Source organism: Oncorhynchus nerka, linkage group LG13, assembly GCF_034236695.1.
Source record: "Oncorhynchus nerka isolate Pitt River linkage group LG13, Oner_Uvic_2.0, whole genome shotgun sequence".
In the NCBI taxonomy this organism is placed as follows: domain Eukaryota; kingdom Metazoa; phylum Chordata; class Actinopteri; order Salmoniformes; family Salmonidae; genus Oncorhynchus; species Oncorhynchus nerka.
In genome coordinates this window covers 71,445,299-71,464,326 of record NC_088408.1, presented here as the reverse complement: position 1 = coordinate 71,464,326, position 19,028 = coordinate 71,445,299, and the positions used below count along the sequence as shown (strand labels likewise).

At 40.6% G+C, this 19,028-nt stretch overlaps 1 protein-coding gene across 2 annotated transcripts in view; it reads left to right on the top strand.

The window, feature by feature from the left end:
* The first annotated feature begins 1,767 nt into the window (after positions 1-1,767).
* The window catches only part of LOC115140042 (inositol polyphosphate-5-phosphatase A-like), a 43,749-nt gene continuing 26,488 nt past the window's right edge, over positions 1,768-19,028 (top strand). For both annotated transcript variants that reach the window (XR_003865189.2, XM_029678075.2), the window contains exon 1: positions 1,768-2,184. Coding sequence is in view for 1 of the 2 variants with exons in the window: in XM_029678075.2 (XP_029533935.1) it covers positions 2,125-2,184 (60 nt within the window). In the remaining variant the exon portion in view is untranslated. The remainder of the gene's footprint in view (positions 2,185-19,028) is intronic.

The window sequence follows — 19,028 nt, the reverse complement described above, 5'->3', positions numbered from 1 at the left end:
CCACCCACACAGACAGTGTGGCAGTGACAGTGTGGTGAAGAAGCCTCAGGAGGCTGAAGAAATTTGGCTTGGCAACTAAAACCCACAAACTTTTACAGATGCACAATTGAGAGTATCCTGTCGGGCTGGATCACCGCCTGGTATGGCAACTGCACCGCCCGCAACCGCAGAGCTCTCCAGAGGGTGGTGTGGTCTGCCCAATGCATCACCGGGGGCAAGCTACCTGCCCTCCAGGACACCTACAGCACCCGATATCACAGGAAGGACAAAAAGATCAAGGACAACAACCACCCAAGCCACTGCCTGTCCACCCCACTATCATCAAGGAGAGGTCAGTAGAGGTGCATCAAGGCTGGGACCGAGAGACAGAAACAGCTTCTATCTCAAGGCCATCAGACTGTTAAATAGCCATCACTAGCCCACTAGAGGCTGCTGCCCTGTACACAGACTTGAAATCACTGTCCATTTTAACAATGGAACACTAGTCACTAATAATGTTTACATTTTGCATTACTCATCTCATCTGTATATACTGTATTCTATCCTATTCTACTGTATTTTAGTCTATGCCGCTCTGACATTGCTTGTCCGAGTATTTATATATTCTAATTCCATTCCTTTAGATTGTGTATATTGTTAGGTGGGGTGGGGTGGGGGGCATTCCTCTTTTGTTCTCCACCTCTCCTCTACTGACAGGTTGGTTGTTTAGCTACAAAATCAACGCCAAAGATTTGTATAACTAACCCAAGATAGACCACGGCATGTTGTTTCCAATAGGAGCAAATGAATCATAGTGGGCAGAGCCAAGCACGAGCTAGCGAAAGCCTGTTGGCGTGTTCTAGCATGTATTTGCATATTTCTGTAAGGGAACGCCTACTCTGAAGCACTCAATTCGGCCTTGCACTACTAAACAAATCAATTGTTTAAAGCTTTCGCAAAGGGTAAAGTCTACAAAACAGAAAATTTTATTGAGATCAAATGTTTAATCGATTAGTAAATTAGCATCTCACTCCATCTTCTCCCACTGCCGGCCACTGAGTTTCCTCTCACCACCATATTTGGTAATGAGTAGAAACGCCAACAGGATTTCTCAGTTATACATCTGGTGAAATATCTACCATTGTATCTGTACTGACTGACGCGTGCGAACTATGGGGCAAAACAGACGGGTGGCTTAGATTGTTGACAATATGTAAACTATATTTCTTCGCCGATGTTTATTGAAAACAGATACATTTGCACAATGAGCACTTGTCTTTCAAATACATCGTTACAGTTGTTGGTTACCTAGCAAGTGCATTTGTGCCAAATTAGCATTGACATGAAATCAGTCAAGAAGACATGGTATCAATAACTAGCTGAAACGAGGTCACTTACGATTCCTCACATGGCAGTTTCTTGTCATTGTTGGTAGCTATCTGGCCATCCAGAATTACAACTCACGAACTTCTGCCCCATTGAAGCGTGCACATCGTTGTGATATATGTCATCTAACCCATCAGTTCATGCAAGCAAGCGGGAGACGGATGACATGAGACTCAAAGAGGGCCCCATCAGACCAACAACTCCTTGAATGGCCTACTACTCCATGAAGTTTGCACTTGTGCCTAAAGAAACACTTGCTCAAAACACATTGTTTTACCATAGTGGGTGTACATTACTGTATTTACACCTGGGATATTGTTTTTCAGAAATAGTTGGAATGTGTCTTTAATAACTGGGTGCCGTGGGCGGAGCTCCGAAGTTCATGACACAACATTGATAACAACTGCTTGATCTGGTCGCGCGGGGCAGAAGGAACTGTTCTGGCGCAGGCAGCAGGTATAAATCCAATTACAACGAAGATGGATAGAAATCCTGTCCTGCTATTTCTCAGCAGACATGGAAGATAAGTCTATCTTTGAGCCGGAATTAAGACGACAGACTACTCCCGCCATCAACCAAAAGCGGGCAAGTTAAAACAGCAGAAACAAATGATCAAGATGAATTATACGACCGACTTCTTCAGCGACATATACAATACAGCACCGTATCAGTAAGCTGTTTGTAACACACGCAGAGGATTTTGCCATCGCGTCTAACGGAGTTCTTCCCGCGGACTATTTCTGGAATTCGATCGTTATCATGGAAATGTACACTGACGTCCTACTTGTCACTGCAAATGTTGGATCATTATTCGACAATGTAAGTATTAAACACATGTTTACTTGACTATATACTGTTTTTAAGTCACTTTGATTGGCGATTATTTATTTTTTCAGTGGAACAGTGATATTACTATGTAAGCAGTTAGATCTGCCGGAGAACACTAGAACCGTACAAGACCAAATTCTACTGCCTGTAACAACATTCCATAGATTCGAATGAAGACAAATTCAAATCCCACAGTCTGTCATCGGGCATGCGATCCAATCCACTATTTAAATGGATCCTTAATAGGCCTTATAAAATGAGTTATTTTTCAACATCAGGCTTCCTTTGACTATTCATTTTCATCATGAAAACCATTATTTATGTAGTCTAAATGGTTTATTTTCAATCGATATGTGGATCATAACTTTGAAGTCACTTCACGCGCTGTAGCTGCGCCTTGGGACACTGTTATTGCGGCTTCTGACGACATAATTGTTTTGTTATTTACTTCGTTCGGCCTATACAACTGCAAGTCCTCTGCCTAGTTATCCTCATTCCGTATTTATCGAGGTTTTTTGCGGCATGATTATTGAGGTTGCGTGAGTGTTCTCACATCAGATCCGCGGAGAGAACCATTAAGCAACAACGGGTCCAAGACAGTTTAAATCAAACAGGAAATTGATGGCGTGCAACAACGTCACATTTAAAGGAGAAGTTAACTTTTTATTTAAAAATTTTTTTTTAGAACTTGATGTTTGACTCACCCTGAAAGTAGTCTATGGGCCAGGATAGTCTATCGTTCTGTTTTTGATAGGGCAATATTTAGATTTCTGCCTAAAATAGATGTAACTATTTTTCATGGTCATAAATAATAACTGGCAATGTTGCATAATTTTTTAGAAAGGTCTAGTCAGGAACTCACCTTTCTGGTAAAAAATAGTTCACACATTGCTGAGATGTACTCACTTTTGAAGACACAAGCTCAAGTACATAGTACATATATTATGAAAAATCATGATTCCCCTATTCAACAGAAGTGGGGCAATAGGGCTTGAAATGACAAATGCGTTCTAAATACAGTAACAATAAAATGATAAACAACTTACTATAAGATTTCACCTTTCTTATAACTGTCAAATATGATCATAAAGTACAATATTGGCACCATTTCATATAACTTAAAACAGAGAATTTTCTCAAACATCCACTGAGCACTGCAGACACCATTGAAATGTGTGCAGGCTTGTCACAACTGGGCAATTCCATGGTAATGGAATGAGACTCCGATTTTTCACTTAAAATGTATGCCAAACAAAAACCAATGATTTTAAAGTTTAACAAACCATACAGCTCAATGCACAATAACTACTTTTAACCATTTTCACTGAACATTTTACAAGACACATTTACTGAAATAAATTTGCATTTGCAAAGTTTTTCGGTAAAATCTCCCTTCGTTTGTTAAGTTACCAGATTATCGAAAACCTTAAATATCTGCTTTGAATTAAGATTCAAAGATGTCTGCAGAAAGAATAAGGTGCTAGCTATGACATGACACCTTGAGTTTGAAAAAAATAATATTTTGGTTATTAAACTACAGTAAGGGAAGTGGATTTATACCAAGTAACAGCGGTAACAGAATGTTCTTCATGGGTCCCTGATCTGTACTACACAGAAATGCATAATTATGGATATAAATTTAATTATCTTCATGGTGGTGTATCCTAAATAGGTAGAAATATGCAATATCCTTCTTTGCATATTTGGGTATTATTCCACACACAGGCTATTATTTTAATGAGCTCTGCCACCAAACGACCAAATTTGTTTGGTCTGAATTGGACCAAATATGAACCAATCAAAGACGTCCATGTTTCACTAGTTTGGACATCAAAGTACAGCACAGTAGAGCTCAGTATAGTACATTACAGCACAGTAGAGCTCAGTATAGTACATTACATCACAGCACAGCAGAGCTCAGTATAGTACATTACAGCACAGTAGAGCTCAGTATAGTACATTACAGCACAGTAGAGCTCAGTATAGTACATTACAGCACAGTAGAGCTCAGTATAGTACATTACAGCACAGTAGAGCTCAGTATAGTACATTACAGCACAGTGGAGCTCAGTATAGTACATTACATCACAGTAGAGCTCAGTATAGTACATTACATCACAGCACAGCAGAGCTCAGTATAGTACATTACAGCACAGTAGAGCTCAGTATAGTACATTACAGCACAGTAGAGCTCAGTATAGTACATTACAGCACAGTAGAGCTCAGTATAGTACATTACATCACAGCACAGCAGAGCTCAGTATAGTACATTACAGCACAGTAGAGCTCAGTATAGTACATTACAGCACAGTAGAGCTCAGTATAGTACATTACAGCACAGCACAGCAGAGCTCAGTATAGTACATTACAGCACAGTAGAGCTCAGTATAGTACATTACAGCACAGTAGAGCTCAGTATAGTACATTACAGCACAGTAGACAGTATATACATTACAGCACAGTGGAGCTCAGTATAGTACATTACAGCACAGTAGAGCTCAGTATAGTACATTACAGCACAGTAGAGCTCAGTATAGTACATTACAGCACAGTAGAGCTCAGTATAGTACATTACAGCACAGTAGAGCTCAGTACATTACAGCACAGTAGAGCTCAGTATAGTACATTACAGCACAGTGGAGCTCAGTACATTACAGCACAGTGGAGCTCAGTATAGTACATTACAGCACAGTAGAGCTCAGTATAGTACATTACAGCACAGTAGAGCTCAGTATAGTACATTACAGCACAGTGGAGCTCAGTATAGTACATTACAGCACAGTAGAGCTCAGTATAGTACATTACAGCACAGTAGAGCTCAGTATAGTACATTACAGCACAGTAGAGCTCATTACAGCACACAGCTCAGTATAGTACATTACAGCACAGAGCTCAGTATAGTACATTACAGCACAGTAGAGCTCAGTATAGTACATTACAGCACAGTAGAGCTCAGTATAGTACATTACAGCACAGTGGAGCTCAGTATAGTACATTACAGCACAGTAGAGCTCAGTATAGTACATTACAGCACAGTAGAGCTCAGTATAGTACATTACAGCACAGTAGAGCTCAGTATAGTACATTACAGCACAGTAGACAGTATAGTACATTACAGCACAGTGGAGCTCAGTATAGTACATTACAGCACAGTAGAGCTCAGTATAGTACATTACAGCACAGTAGAGCTCAGTATAGTACATTACAGCACAGTGGAGCTCAGTATAGTACATTACAGCACAGTAGAGCTCAGTATAGTACATTACAGCACAGTAGAGCTCAGTATAGTACATTACAGCACAGTAGAGCTCAGTATAGTACATTACAGCACAGTAGAGCTCAGTATAGTACATTACAGCACAGTAGAGCTCAGTATAGTACATTACAGCACAGTAGAGCTCAGTATAGTACATTACAGCACAGTAGAGCTCAGTATAGTACATTACAGCACAGTAGAGCTCAGTATAGTACATTACAGCACAGTAGAGCTCAGTATAGTTCAAGTCAAATGTTTGACCATTTTAATGGAAAACAATCACCAGAGGGTACTTCATTGTTACTCAGAAATGATTTGAAATTGAGCAAGTCTGCATCGGACTTAAGAAACATCAAACCAAATATGGAGTTGATTTCAGTTGTTTTGGACATTACAACATGACATTTAGCAGATGCTTTTATCCAAAGCAACTTTTTCCCCCCCTTTTTCATATGGGTGGTCCTGGTGTCGAACCCACTTTCTTGGGTTCCACTGTCTCCTATTCCCCTATCCATGCTCTACCAACTGAGCTACAGAGGACTATCTATCTTCCATTTATTTTTAGCTAGCGGTGGCAAAAGTTAGCTGAACTTTTTAATGGATGTTTAAGGAACTGAACCATGGATTGCCTTTGCTCCTGGCCCATAGACTATTTTCAGGTTTTGGTACCATCTACCATCAAGTTGTAAAATAGTGCACTTCTCCATTTAAGTTATTGCAGCGAAAGTGCAGTGCATAACTTTTTCAGTCACCAAGCTCCCTCTGCTTCAGCTACTATATAATTTGTAACCTAGGCTACAGTGTTGGCAATTAGATTCGTTTGCCTATAGCATATTGTTTCAATAACGTGGGTCTAACACCTGCTATTACTGTGTAACAACATATCAAAAACAATGCTGGTACCAGAGTAGGCTTACAGTGTAACATATCAAAAACAATGCTGGTACCAGAGTAGGCTTACAGTGTAACATATCAAAAACAATGCTGGTACCAGAGTAGGCCTACAGTGTAACAACATATCAAAAACAGTGTAACAACATATCAAAAACAATGCTGGTACCAGAGTAGGCCTACAGTGTAACATATCAAAAACAATGCTGGTACCAGAGTAGGCCTACAGTGTAACATATCAAAAACAATGCTGGTACCAGAGTAGGCCTACAGTGTAACAACATATCAAAAACAATGCTGGTACCAGAGTAGGCCTACAGTGTAACATATCAAAAACAATGCTGGTACCAGAGTAGGCCTACAGTGTAACATATCAAAAACAATGCTGGTACCAGAGTAGGCCTACAGTGTAACAACATATCAAAAACAATGCTGGTACCAGAGTAGGCCTACAGTGTAACAACATATCAAAAACAATGCTGGTACCAGAGTAGGCCTACAGTGTAACATATCAAAAACAATGCTGGTACCAGAGTAGGCCTACAGTGTAACAACATATCAAAAACAATGCTGGTACCAGAGTAGGCCTACAGTGTTACTACATAATAATTTTACACATGTATAGACTGAAATGTAGTAGACTGATCATGGTCAGCATGGAATTGGTCAGACTTGGGTATGTTGGGTGTACTCACATTATGCACACTGTGCAGTAGCCTAATGCAATTACCTCTGTTCCCTAGACAACATTTATTGTGAATTTACTTATTTCCTTTCATTCTGAGGAAGGCAGAGACAAACACTGCGAGGCTAAAATGTTTGCACATTTTATTTTCTTTGAACTAATTCTGATTTTCCACTAAATCTGGCCAAATATTTCAAGAGACTAGTGGTGGGAACACTAACACTAAGGTAACCTGCCTAAATGACTAGCACTTACATTTGTAGCCATGAAATGCTTTGAAAGGCTGTTCATTCCTCACATCAACACCATTATCCCAGAAACCCTAGACCCACTCCAATTTGCATACTGCACCAACAGATCCACAGATGACGCATTCTCTATTGTACTCCACACTGCCCTTTCCCACCTGGACAAAAGGAACACCTATGTGAGAATTCTATTAATTGACTACAGCTCAGCGTTCAACACCATAGTGTCCTCAAAGCTCATCACTAAGCTAAGAACCCTGGGACTAAACACCTCCCTCTGCAACTGGATCCTGGACTTCCTAACGGGCCGCCCCCAGGTGGTAAGGGTAGGTAACAACACATCCACCACGCCAATCCTCAACACGGGGGCCCCTCAAGTGTGTGTGCTCAGTTCCCTCCTGTACTCCCTGTTCACTCATGACTGCATGGCCAGGCACGACTCCAACACTATCATTAAGTTTGCTGATGACACAACAATGGTAGGCCTGATCACCGACAATGACAGCCTATAGGGAGGAGGCCTGACCATGTGGTGCAAGGACAACAACCTCTCCCTCACCGTGATCAAGACAAAGGAGATGATTGTTGACTACAGGAAAAGGAGGACTGAGCACACCCCCATTCTCATCGACGGGGCTGTAGTGGAGCAGGTTGAGAGCTTCAAGTTTCTTGGTGTCCACATCCCCAACAAACTATCATGGTCCAAGCACACCAAGACAGTCGTAAAGAGGGTACGACAAAAGCTATTCCCCCCAGGAGACTGAAAAGATTTGGCATTGGTCCTCAGATCCTCAAAATATTTTACAGCTACACCATCGAGAGCATCCTGACTGGTTGCATCACTGCCTGGTATGACCACTGCTCGGCTTCCGGCCGCAGGGCACTACAGAGGATAGTGCGTACTGCCCAGTACATCACTGGAGCCAAGCTTCCTTCTATCCAGGACCTCTATACCAGGCGGTGTCAGAGGATAGCCCTAAAAATTGTCAAAGACTCCAGCCACCCTAGTTGTTGACTGTTCTCTCTGCTACTGCACGGCAAGCAGTACCGGAGCGCCAAGTCTAGGTCCAAGAGGCTTCTGAACAGCTTCTACCCCCAAGCCATAAGACTCCTGAACAGATCATTAAATGGCTACCCAGACTATTTGCACCCCCCCCCCCCCTTCTACGCTGCTGCTATTATGCATAGTCACTTTAATAACTCTACCTACATGTACATATTACCTCGACACCGGTGCCCCTGCACATTGACTCTGTATAGGTACCCCCTGTATATAGTCTACATTTTTTTTGGGGGGGGGGGTATTTCCTTAACTGCATTGTTGGCTTGTAAGTAGGCATTTCACTGTAAGGTCTACACCTGTTGTATTTGGCGCATGTGACAAATAAAATTAGATTTAATGGCCAGTGGGGGCCATGCTGAATCTGATGTTGGGTCATGATCTAGAGTTAGGCTACTATGCTGGAAGATTTTATTCACATACTCTGCTTGTAGGCACCAGGAACCCTTGTTGTCACAATTACCTGTAATATAGACATTTACCTATCTGTATGATCTTAAGCATCTCAGATACCTTCCCAGCTGACACACTGATAGTGATAGGCTACTGGAAACACCACTGCCACAGCCTTATTAGTCACATGGTGTGTATTGTGATTTGAAATCATGGAGACGGTTGCCTTAATGATACGATACTTTGTGTGTGTGGAAATAATAGTAAGGAATCAATATAATATATGAGTAGAGAGTGATTCCTCATGAAACCCAGGACAAAAAAAAGGCTAGGATTTGGGGGATTTTCACGAAATGTAGAATAGTAGAATAGTCCTTTGGAGGAAGAATTGTTGACACAATTGTATCTAAAAGTATAATTGTGAAATAATTTATCAAAGTTGGCATATTTATTAAATTTTGGCCTTCCACAAGCTCATTGGCTCATTTATTAGCATTGGTCAGAAAATGTTGCCAGCATGTTATGTAGTTCAACCAAGTGGATTATTTTTCTCTTCACTCCAGTCACTTAGTAGCCGAGGCCTACTCCTGACCAAAACCCTGTGACGTGTCTTAATCAATCAATGTGATTTTGTTTCACTGAATCTCTGTCAGTATATTTGGTTAATTCTATGGCGGGGCAAATAAGTGGAAGTGGTGTAGCTCATCTATTTGTTTGCTCATCTATCACTGATCAGAAACATGTAGCATGTAATAATGTAGCCTAAATCTAGTGTAGGTCTATTATTTTGCTGGGTCGCGTTTAGGAAACTCCACAAGCCTGCGGAGGTTGTGAAATATGAACGAGACTTCAGTGCTTCAATATAGATTGCTATTATTTTCTGTCAGTATCATTATGAAGATACTCTCAATGTTAGACCCTACACCTGCTCTCTAACAAAGCAGAGTGAAGGTAAGAAAGATATGAAATGTGGATCAAAAAAAGTATGGTTATGCCTTGGGCTCTATTTTCAAAATATATCTTTTTTTTTATGACAGCGGTTGCCATGATGCAAGTTGTGTGGTAAAAATATAATTTGTATTTGAGTTATTTCATTATATTCTTAACCTAGTATGAAATATGAGTTTGTTGACTGTGATCGGGGTAGCCTAAGTGTGTCTTGTCTGTTTAATTAACAAAATAACTATTGAGTCCATGCTGCAGCCATATAGTCTGCACAGACCAGTAACATCATCAGTAACATCATCAGTAACATCAACTCAAAATGTGCCAATCTATTCTTTTGAAAATACATTTTATTAGTCTTATAATGTTTCTTGGGAATTTCCTAAAGAAATTCATGGATTTATTTTTGATGGTGTATATTCTCAATAGATTTATTAAAATAGACGCCCACCCACATCTGCACTCCACTAATACCATTCGTTGCCGGCATGCTCATGGGAGTTATAAAGTATGGTAATAATGGGCCTGTTTGTAAGGAGGTCATATAAACATTGCCCAATTTGTTTTACAAGTGAAATACCATAAATCCTATCTGAAAGCAGTATCATATTACAGAGCAAGTGGTAAATCTTCATATGACACCAATGTTTGCTTTGTAACACCAACAGATGGAACACTATGGAGTCTTAAAGGAGGCCTGGGTAAGGTGAAAATGTCATAAATGTGCCATGGTCTTTCCACTTCAAAAAGCACAAGAAAGAGGATTTGACACCCATCGTCTCAGATTGTTCTGAAATAGTTTCTGTTAGAAACAGATAAAATGAGCATTCTTGCAACAATATTTTGTTAAAATATAATTTGATCTCTGACAAATGAAGCTAATTTATTGCATCCAAATGGGCCATTTTAAATTGATAGGATTCATATAATATTCAATAATTATAGTACCTGACATAGTACTTGTACCAAACATCTAACAGTGAGTTTTAGACATGTGGAATCCAGAGGAATGGTGAAAAGCTACCCATGGACCCCCTACACCAATCCCACCCCAACAACAAGTATATAGTATCAGTTATCTGTGTCTGACAAGTAGTAGGGAGCTGCGGCTCAAGTATTGTTGTATGTAATGTATTCTCAGTGATTTTGGTGATGCTGTTCAGAGAAATTAGTAATTGAAGTTGTTAGCTGTATGTCCCATCCTACATCCTGATATTACCCATTTCTGACCACTAGATTGTGCAGTAACTGCTATTAGTTGAAAAGTTTGAAGCCCCCCCCCCATTTTAAAAAGATTTTTCACCCAAATTACAAAATGACAATGGTTTCCTTACCCAGTAAGCAGTCTATTGACAAAGTATGACAGCAAGCCATGATTTGGTTTTTGGTGGCCACTGTTTTAAATGCTAACTTTTTGGCATTTGTAGCAGAAATCCAATGTAAGTCAATGGTACCTACAGTATGAGTCAAAAGTTTGGACACCTACTCATTCCAGGTTTTTTCTTTATTTTGACTATTTTCTACATTGTAGAATAATAGTGAAGACATTAAAATGATGAAATAACACATATGGAATAATGTAGTAACCAAAAAAGTGTTAAACAAATCTAAATATATTTTGTATTTGAGATTCTTCAAAGTAGCCACCCTTTGCCTTCATGACATCTTTGCACACGCTTGGCATTCTATCAACCAGCTTCATTCTGTAGTCATCTGGAATGCATTTCAATTAACAGGTGTGTCTTGTTATTTTGTTGAATTTATTTCCTTCTTAATGCGTTTGAGACAATCAGTTGTGTTGTGACAAGGTAGGGGTGGTATACAGAAGATAGCCCTATTTGATAAAAGACTAAGTCTATATTATGTGAAGAACAGCTCAAATAAGCAAAGACAAACAACAGTCCGTCATTACTTTAAGAAATGAAGGTCAGTCAATCCGGAAAATGTCAAGAACTCTGAATGTTTCTTCAAGTGTAGTTGCAAAAACCATCAAGTGCTATGATGAAACTGGCTCTCATGAGGACCGCCACAGGAAAGGAAGACCCAGAGTTGAACACTTTTTTGGTTGCTACATGATTCAGTATGTTATTTCAATGTAGAAAATAGTAAAAAATAAAATAAAACCCTTGAATGAGTAAGTGTGTCCAAACTTTTGACTGGTACTGTATATTAGCATTTTCACACGTCATGTTCAAATCATCCTAAAGTATACAACAATAGATTGTGTAACTCAATGTTACTTATAGATGGTTTGGATATAAAACGCCCAAATTATTTAGTTACCATTGACTTGAATTGGATTTGTTCCACAAATGCTCAAACGTTAGCATTTGAAACAGTGGCCAGGGAAACAAAACCAAAGCATGGGTTGTTGTCATACCTTTCCATAGACTGGAAACACATTTAGGTCATTTAGTCATTTGCTTTAACTATCCCTTTAACATTGAGAGATTCTTTTTTTTAAATCTAGTGGTCAGAACTTGGTAATATCAGGATGTAGGATGGGACATTCACCTAACAACTTCAATTTCTCTGAACTGGAGGGGGAAAATACATTACATAGGATGAAGAAACAATACTCCGAGCCGCAGCTCCATACTTCTTGTCAGACATTGAGAACTGATACTGTATACTCATTGTTGGGTTGGGATTGGTGTGGGGGGTTCGTGGTTGACCATTTCTTTGGATTCCTCATGTCTTTATCATTTTTATAATTTGTTTTGGTCCAAATCGGATGTTCTTTATTTATTGAATATTATATGAATCCTATGAATTCAAATGTCTGATTTTGGTGCAATCAATTAGCTTTATTTCTCAGAGAGTAAATAATATTTGAACAAAATTACGTTGAAGGAATTCTAATCTTATCGGATTCTAACTACTTAAATAAAGGTTAAATATATATTTTAACTAGGCAAGTCGGTTAAAAACATTTTAATTACAATGCAGCCCACACCAGACAACGCTGTGATACAGCCTGGATTCGAACCAGGGTGTCTGTAGTGATGCCTCGAGCACTGAGATGCAGTGCCTTAGACCGCTGCGCCACTCGGGAGCCCCAACTACAGAAACGATTTCATAATAATCTGAGATGGTGGGTGTCATGGCTTGCTGAAACAACCCGCCAACTTTGATAAATTATTTTGAATTTATGCTTTTAGATGCACATGTCAAATATAAGTCAACAATCCTTACTCAAAGACTATTCTATGGATTGCATTATATGAAAACCTCAGTCTTTTTTTTTGGTCTGGGTTTTGTGAGGAATCACTCTAGCCCTACTTTAGGTGTTTGTGCTCTGATAAACTCCATGTTCGTTAGTCTTTAGTTTTGGGCTGTGATGTTTGGGAAAAAGGGGCTTGGCTGTCATTGTGACTGAGGGGGAGGGAGGAACTTACACTCATGGAAATTTGGCTCAGGACCATGTTTCCGGTTGCCGTATCTGGCACTGTTGAAAACATGTTAGATCCCATTGGCTGGCCTCGCTTTTTAGGGCCTGTTTACATGAAGGAAAAAAGTGAGGGGTCTGCACTGGAACTCAAGATTTGTTGGGGCTAATGTGTACATTTAAATCAAATCAATGCACATGAAAGTCACCAGGCCATGAAATGAAAGGACATTTTGTTGTTGAGGAGAACAGTATAAATCACCTCTAGGTTTAGAATAATTTTTATGTTGGCTGACTTGTCTTTAGAGGGCATGATGGAGCAGAGATTGATGGTTGTACAGGACATGGATGATGGGTCAGGATCAATTACAGGTTTTTGCTATTAAACATGCCTGGTGTTGTTGCCTCTGTCTGCAGACATCCTGTTGGCACAGTATACAGTTAAGGTCATAGCAATGGAAATAATATAATTACCCTGGTCAGAAAAACAGTCATTGTTATGGATGGACATAGGGTCGGAAACTTTGCGGTAAATTTTCCATGGGAAGTTAAGCCCTAGAATTTGGAGAATTTTGCTTAAATTCATAAAATAAGTTAGCTTATAACAGTGAACCTTTTTTTGTGGGATACACATGGCAATTCTAGGTCTTGTGGCATATTTTGGTTAAACTATCCCCAATTCAATGGAATTGCTCTGCATGCACAGTGCATTCTTCCATCACATGTACAGTTGATGCTCAAGATCTTGCACACTAATGAGATGCTATTGAGGCCACTACTACACTGTCTGAGCCAAGGACTACATGCTTTCTGGTAAGTTTTGATTACAATAATGGGTGGGGTGAATATACACTGCTCAAAAAATAAAGGGAACACTTAAACAACACAATGTAACTCCAAGTCAATCACACTTCTGTGAAATCAACTGTCCACTTCGGAAGCAACACTGATTGACAATAAATTTCACATGCTGTTGTGCAAATGTAATAGACAACAGGTGGAAATTACAGGCAATTAGCAAGACACCCCCAATAAAGGAGTGGTTCTGCAGGTGGTGACCACAGACCACTTCTCAGTTCTATGCTTCCTGGCTGATGTTTTGGTCACTTTTGAATGCTGGCGGTGCTTTCACTCTAGTGGTAGCATGAGACTGAGTCTACAACCCACACAAGTGGCTCAGGTAGTGCAGCTCATCCAGGATGGAACATCAATGCGAGCTGTGGCAAGAAGGTTTGTTGTGTCTGTCAGCGTAGTGTCCAGAGCATGGAGACAGGCCAGTACATCAGGAGATGTGGAGGAGGCTGTAGGAGGGCAACAACCTAGCAGCAGGACCGCTACCTCTGCCTTTTGTGCAAGGAGGAGCAGGAGGAGCACTGCCAGAGCCCTGCAAAATGACCTCCAGCAGGCCACAAATGTGCATGTGTCTGCTCAAACGGTCAGAAACAGACTCCATGAGGGTGGTATGAGGGCCTGACGTCCACAGGTGAGGGTTGTGCTTACAGCCCAACACTGTGCAGGACGTTTGGCATTTGCCAGAGAACACCAAGATTGGCAAATTCGCCACTGGCGCCCTGTGCTCTTCACAGATGAAAGCAGGTTCACACTGAGCACATGACATAGTGACATAGTCTGGAGATGCCGTGGAGAACGTTCTGCTGCCTGCAACATCCTCCAGCATGACCGGTTTGGCGGTGGGTCAGTCATGGTGTGGGGTGGCATTTCTTTGGGGGGCCGCACAGCCCTCCATGTGCTAGACCTCATGTGGCTGGAGTGTGTCAGCAGTTCCTGCAAGAGGAAGGCATTGATGCTATGGATTGGCCCGCCCGTTCCCCAGACCTGAATCCAATTGAGCACATCTGGGACACCATGTCTCGCTCCATCCACCAACGCCACATTGCTACACAGACTGTCCAGGAGTTGGCGGATGCTTTAGTCCAGGTCTGGGAGGATATCCCTCAGAAGACCATCCGCCACCTCATCAGGAGCATGCCCAGGCGTTGTAGGGAGGTCATACAGGCACGTGGAGGCCACACACACTACTGAGCCTCATTTAGACTTGTTTTAAGGACATTACATCAAAGTTGGATCAGCCTGTAGTGTGGTTTTCCACTTTAATTTTGAGTGTGACTCCAAATCCAGACCTCCATGGGTTGATAAATTTGATTTCCATTGATAATTTTTGTGTGATTTTGTTGTCAGCACATTCAACTATGTATAGAAAAAAGTATTTAATAAGAATATTTCATTCATTCAGATCTAGGATGTGTTATTTTAGTGTTCCCTTTATTTTTTTGAGCAGTGTATTTTATGACATACATGATTTTTTGTTAACCAGTAAATAGTAACCTACAGAAAAGTGTTTTAAATCATTTCTAACTTGTTAACCATTTCTGATGGTTAGTTTTTGCTACCATGTGGGTTTTAGCTTGCTTGAGCCTGCTAACTGAGGAGTGTTAATTCACCTGTTTCCATACATGTTTCATTTTTAAACATTTATCTTACAAAGGAGTTGTTTAATTTAACTATTTATCTGTACATGGAATTGTATCTGTTTTTTTTTTTTTACAAAAAAAATTATAATCTTTACAGGAATATGCCACAGGCACTCTAATGTTGGGAGACGTTTCACCGCAGCTAATGTTGAAGGAAAAGCTGTATACATTTGCAAATACTGTGCCAAATCATATAATATGTGAAGAATGCAACAAAGATGCAGAATCATCTGGCCCAGTGCATAAAGTTCACTCTGCACTCACAACAAGCAACCTCTGCCCAATATTCCCTCTACTTCTATTTGAGGTTAAAAAAAAAAGATGAATCGGACACCTTATCAATAGCACTTTGACTCAATGGAGGAACGTAGTCAGAGAAATGCTGATGAATGTCTTGCTCAAGCTGTGTATGCAACTGGTTCACCGCTGATGCTCACAGGCAATGTGTATTTCTGAATGTCCGTCACCCAGCATGCACCCCTCCAACAAGACATGCTTAATATACTCATTTGCTGGATGCAGAGTTCAACAGAGTTCAAGTCAAGGTCAAGCAAATCATAGAGAAAGCGGACTGTATTGCAATCCTCTCTGATGGGTGGTCGAATGTTTGTGGGCAAGGAATAATTAACTTCATCTCCACACCTAACCAGTATTCTACAAGCGCGCAGACACAAGGGACAATAGACACACCAGTCTTTACATTGCAGATGAGCTGAAGGCAGTTATCAATAACCTTGGACCACAGTAGGTATTTCCACTGGTGACAGACAATGCTGCGAACATGAAGGCTGCTTGGTCTAAAGTGGAGGAGTCCTACCCTCACATCACACCCATTAAATCTGCTCCCCTAGGACATCATATGGCACTGAAAACAATGGATACACTCTACAAGAGAGCCAAGGAAATGGTTAGGTATGTGAAGGGTCATCAAGTTACAGCAGCAATGTACCTCACCAAGCAAAGTGAGAAGAATAAGAGCGCCACATTGAAGCTGCCCAGCAACACCCGTTGGGGTGGTGTTATCATGTTTGACATTCTCCTGTAGGGGAAGGAGTCTCTCCAAGAAATGGCCATATCACAGTCTGCTGATATGGACAGCCCCATCAAGAGGATCCTCCTGGATGATGTATTTTGGGAGAGAGTGATAAGCAGCCTGAAACTCCTGAAACCTATAGCAGTAGCCATTGCATGGATTGAGGGAGACAATTCCATCCTGTCTGATGTTCAGACTCTGCTTGCAGATGTAAGAGAAGAAATCTGTACTGCCCTGCCCACTTCATTGTTGCTCCAACTTGAGAAAACTGCAGTTCTGGAAAACATCAAAAAGTATTAAGACTTCTGCCTGAAGCCCATACACACCACAGCGTACATGTTGGACCTCAAGTGTGCTGGCAAGAGCATCCTGTCTTGTGCAGAGATCAACTAGGTCTATGGTGCCATCACTACCGTGTCTCACCACCTTGGCCTGGATAAGGGCAAGGTTCTTGGCAGTCTGGCGAGGTACACTTCCAAGCAAGGGCTTTGGGATGGAGATGCAATATGGCAGTCATGCCAACATATCTCATCAGCCACCTGGTAGAAGGGACTTTGTGGATTTGAGGCTCTTTCCCCTGTTGCCTTCATCATCCTCCAAATCCCACCAACATCAGCCACCTCAGAGAGTAACTGGTCCTTGTTTGGGAACACACACCAAAGCACGCAACAGGCTGACCAATACAAGGGTTGAAAAATTGGTGGCCATCTGGGCAAATTTGAGTTTTTTTGAGTCTTACAACAAGCCATCCTCAACAAGTGACAGTGAAGATAAGGCCTCAGAGTCTGATGTTCAAGAGGTGGACATTGATGAGGTCCAGGGAGAAGACACGGAAGCCTGAGAGGAAGGCAACCAATCTTTAGTTTCTAGACTATTGTTTTACAGATGTATGTTGAAAATGTTTTTTGGGAGATGCGATGAATGAGTCAACTCATTTAATTAAAGTTACATTTAATTAATATTTTACATTTGATTTCTATTGGAAGGGTTTCATTATTTGCAATTATGTCTACTTATGATAAACATTTTACCTTATGTTTCTGTCTCCCTATGATATGGTAAATATATCCAATGCAAAAAACATCTACATTTGAAATGGTATTAATACTAATTCCCATATATTCCCGTTAATTCCCACAGAAAGTTTCCACCTAAATATTCCCTGAAATGTGCAACCCTAGATGGACATACATTTATCTTGGCGTTCTCTACCTTTTAAAGAGCATTGTGTCAATTAATATTGTGTTTGGATCAGAATAGGGAAAGTTTCACTTTCTGTAGCAAACCCTTTCTGTTACTTCGAAAGGACTTCAGATCAAGATCAGAGGGATTTACTAGAGTGCCTTGGATCCTTTTGTTTGTCATTTCATACGATCTTTGGGTGGGTTTTCAGGATTTAGAATTTTTACCTTGTTACATCTTGCTGTGTCTGTATAAAATGTTCTACCCTAAGAAACAGAAGAACATGGAAATACAGCACTGTAATGAAATGTTGGTTCAGACACCAAACCTTCAATAAAAAGCTTTGCAATTTGAAATTGTATCTCAGCATCTGTTAGACCCAACTATTATGTTTTTATGGATGAGTTTCGCTGGACAAAGATAATACTGTCCCATGAAGCATGAGGTCACATGCAGTTGGGCTTCTTCAGTCAGACACCTGTATTATGGATGAGCACCCCTCCTGTCAGGTCTCATAGCCTGGGTACGGTGGGCAGCAGCAGTCATTCAGCCATGCAAATGCCCTATGCAAAGCCAGTGTGGTGCTGCTACTACTCTGGCAGGTTGGCCTGGATCAGGCTGGCCCTGGAAAAGACAACACCATCTGTATTCTGGTCTGGCATTGCGGGGAAACACCAAAACACCCACAGTACTCTGGATACTCAGTTGCTCACAGGGTTTCCCTGGAAATGTTTCACTGAATAACAGTCATTAACCTCTTGGATGCAATTGCGAAATGTTGATTTCCGCCTAAATAGACACCCCAAAATAACTGCTATTTGACACTTGGTATATTTGGAAAGATGAGATCTGGGTGATTGAGGAAATGATAAGAATATAGGAGTTACATAGTTCAGAATACACAAGACCAAGCACACACAAAATAACAGTTATTTTATTTTAAAAGTAATCTAAGTGCTATAAGTGAATTATTTATGCCCAGAGCTGGAAACGCATCAGATGGCTTCCACAACATGTGAACAATATCAGAAGAAAAATGGGATTGATAGACCTAACAACTAGAAATGGGATTGATAGACCTAACAACTAGAAATGGGATTGATAGACCTAACAACTAGAAATGGGATTGATAGACCTAACAACTAGAAATGGGATTGATAGACCTAACAACTAGAAATGGGATTGATAGACCTAACAACTAGAAATGGGATTGACAGACCTAACAACTAGAAATGGGATTGACAGACCTAACAACTAGAAAT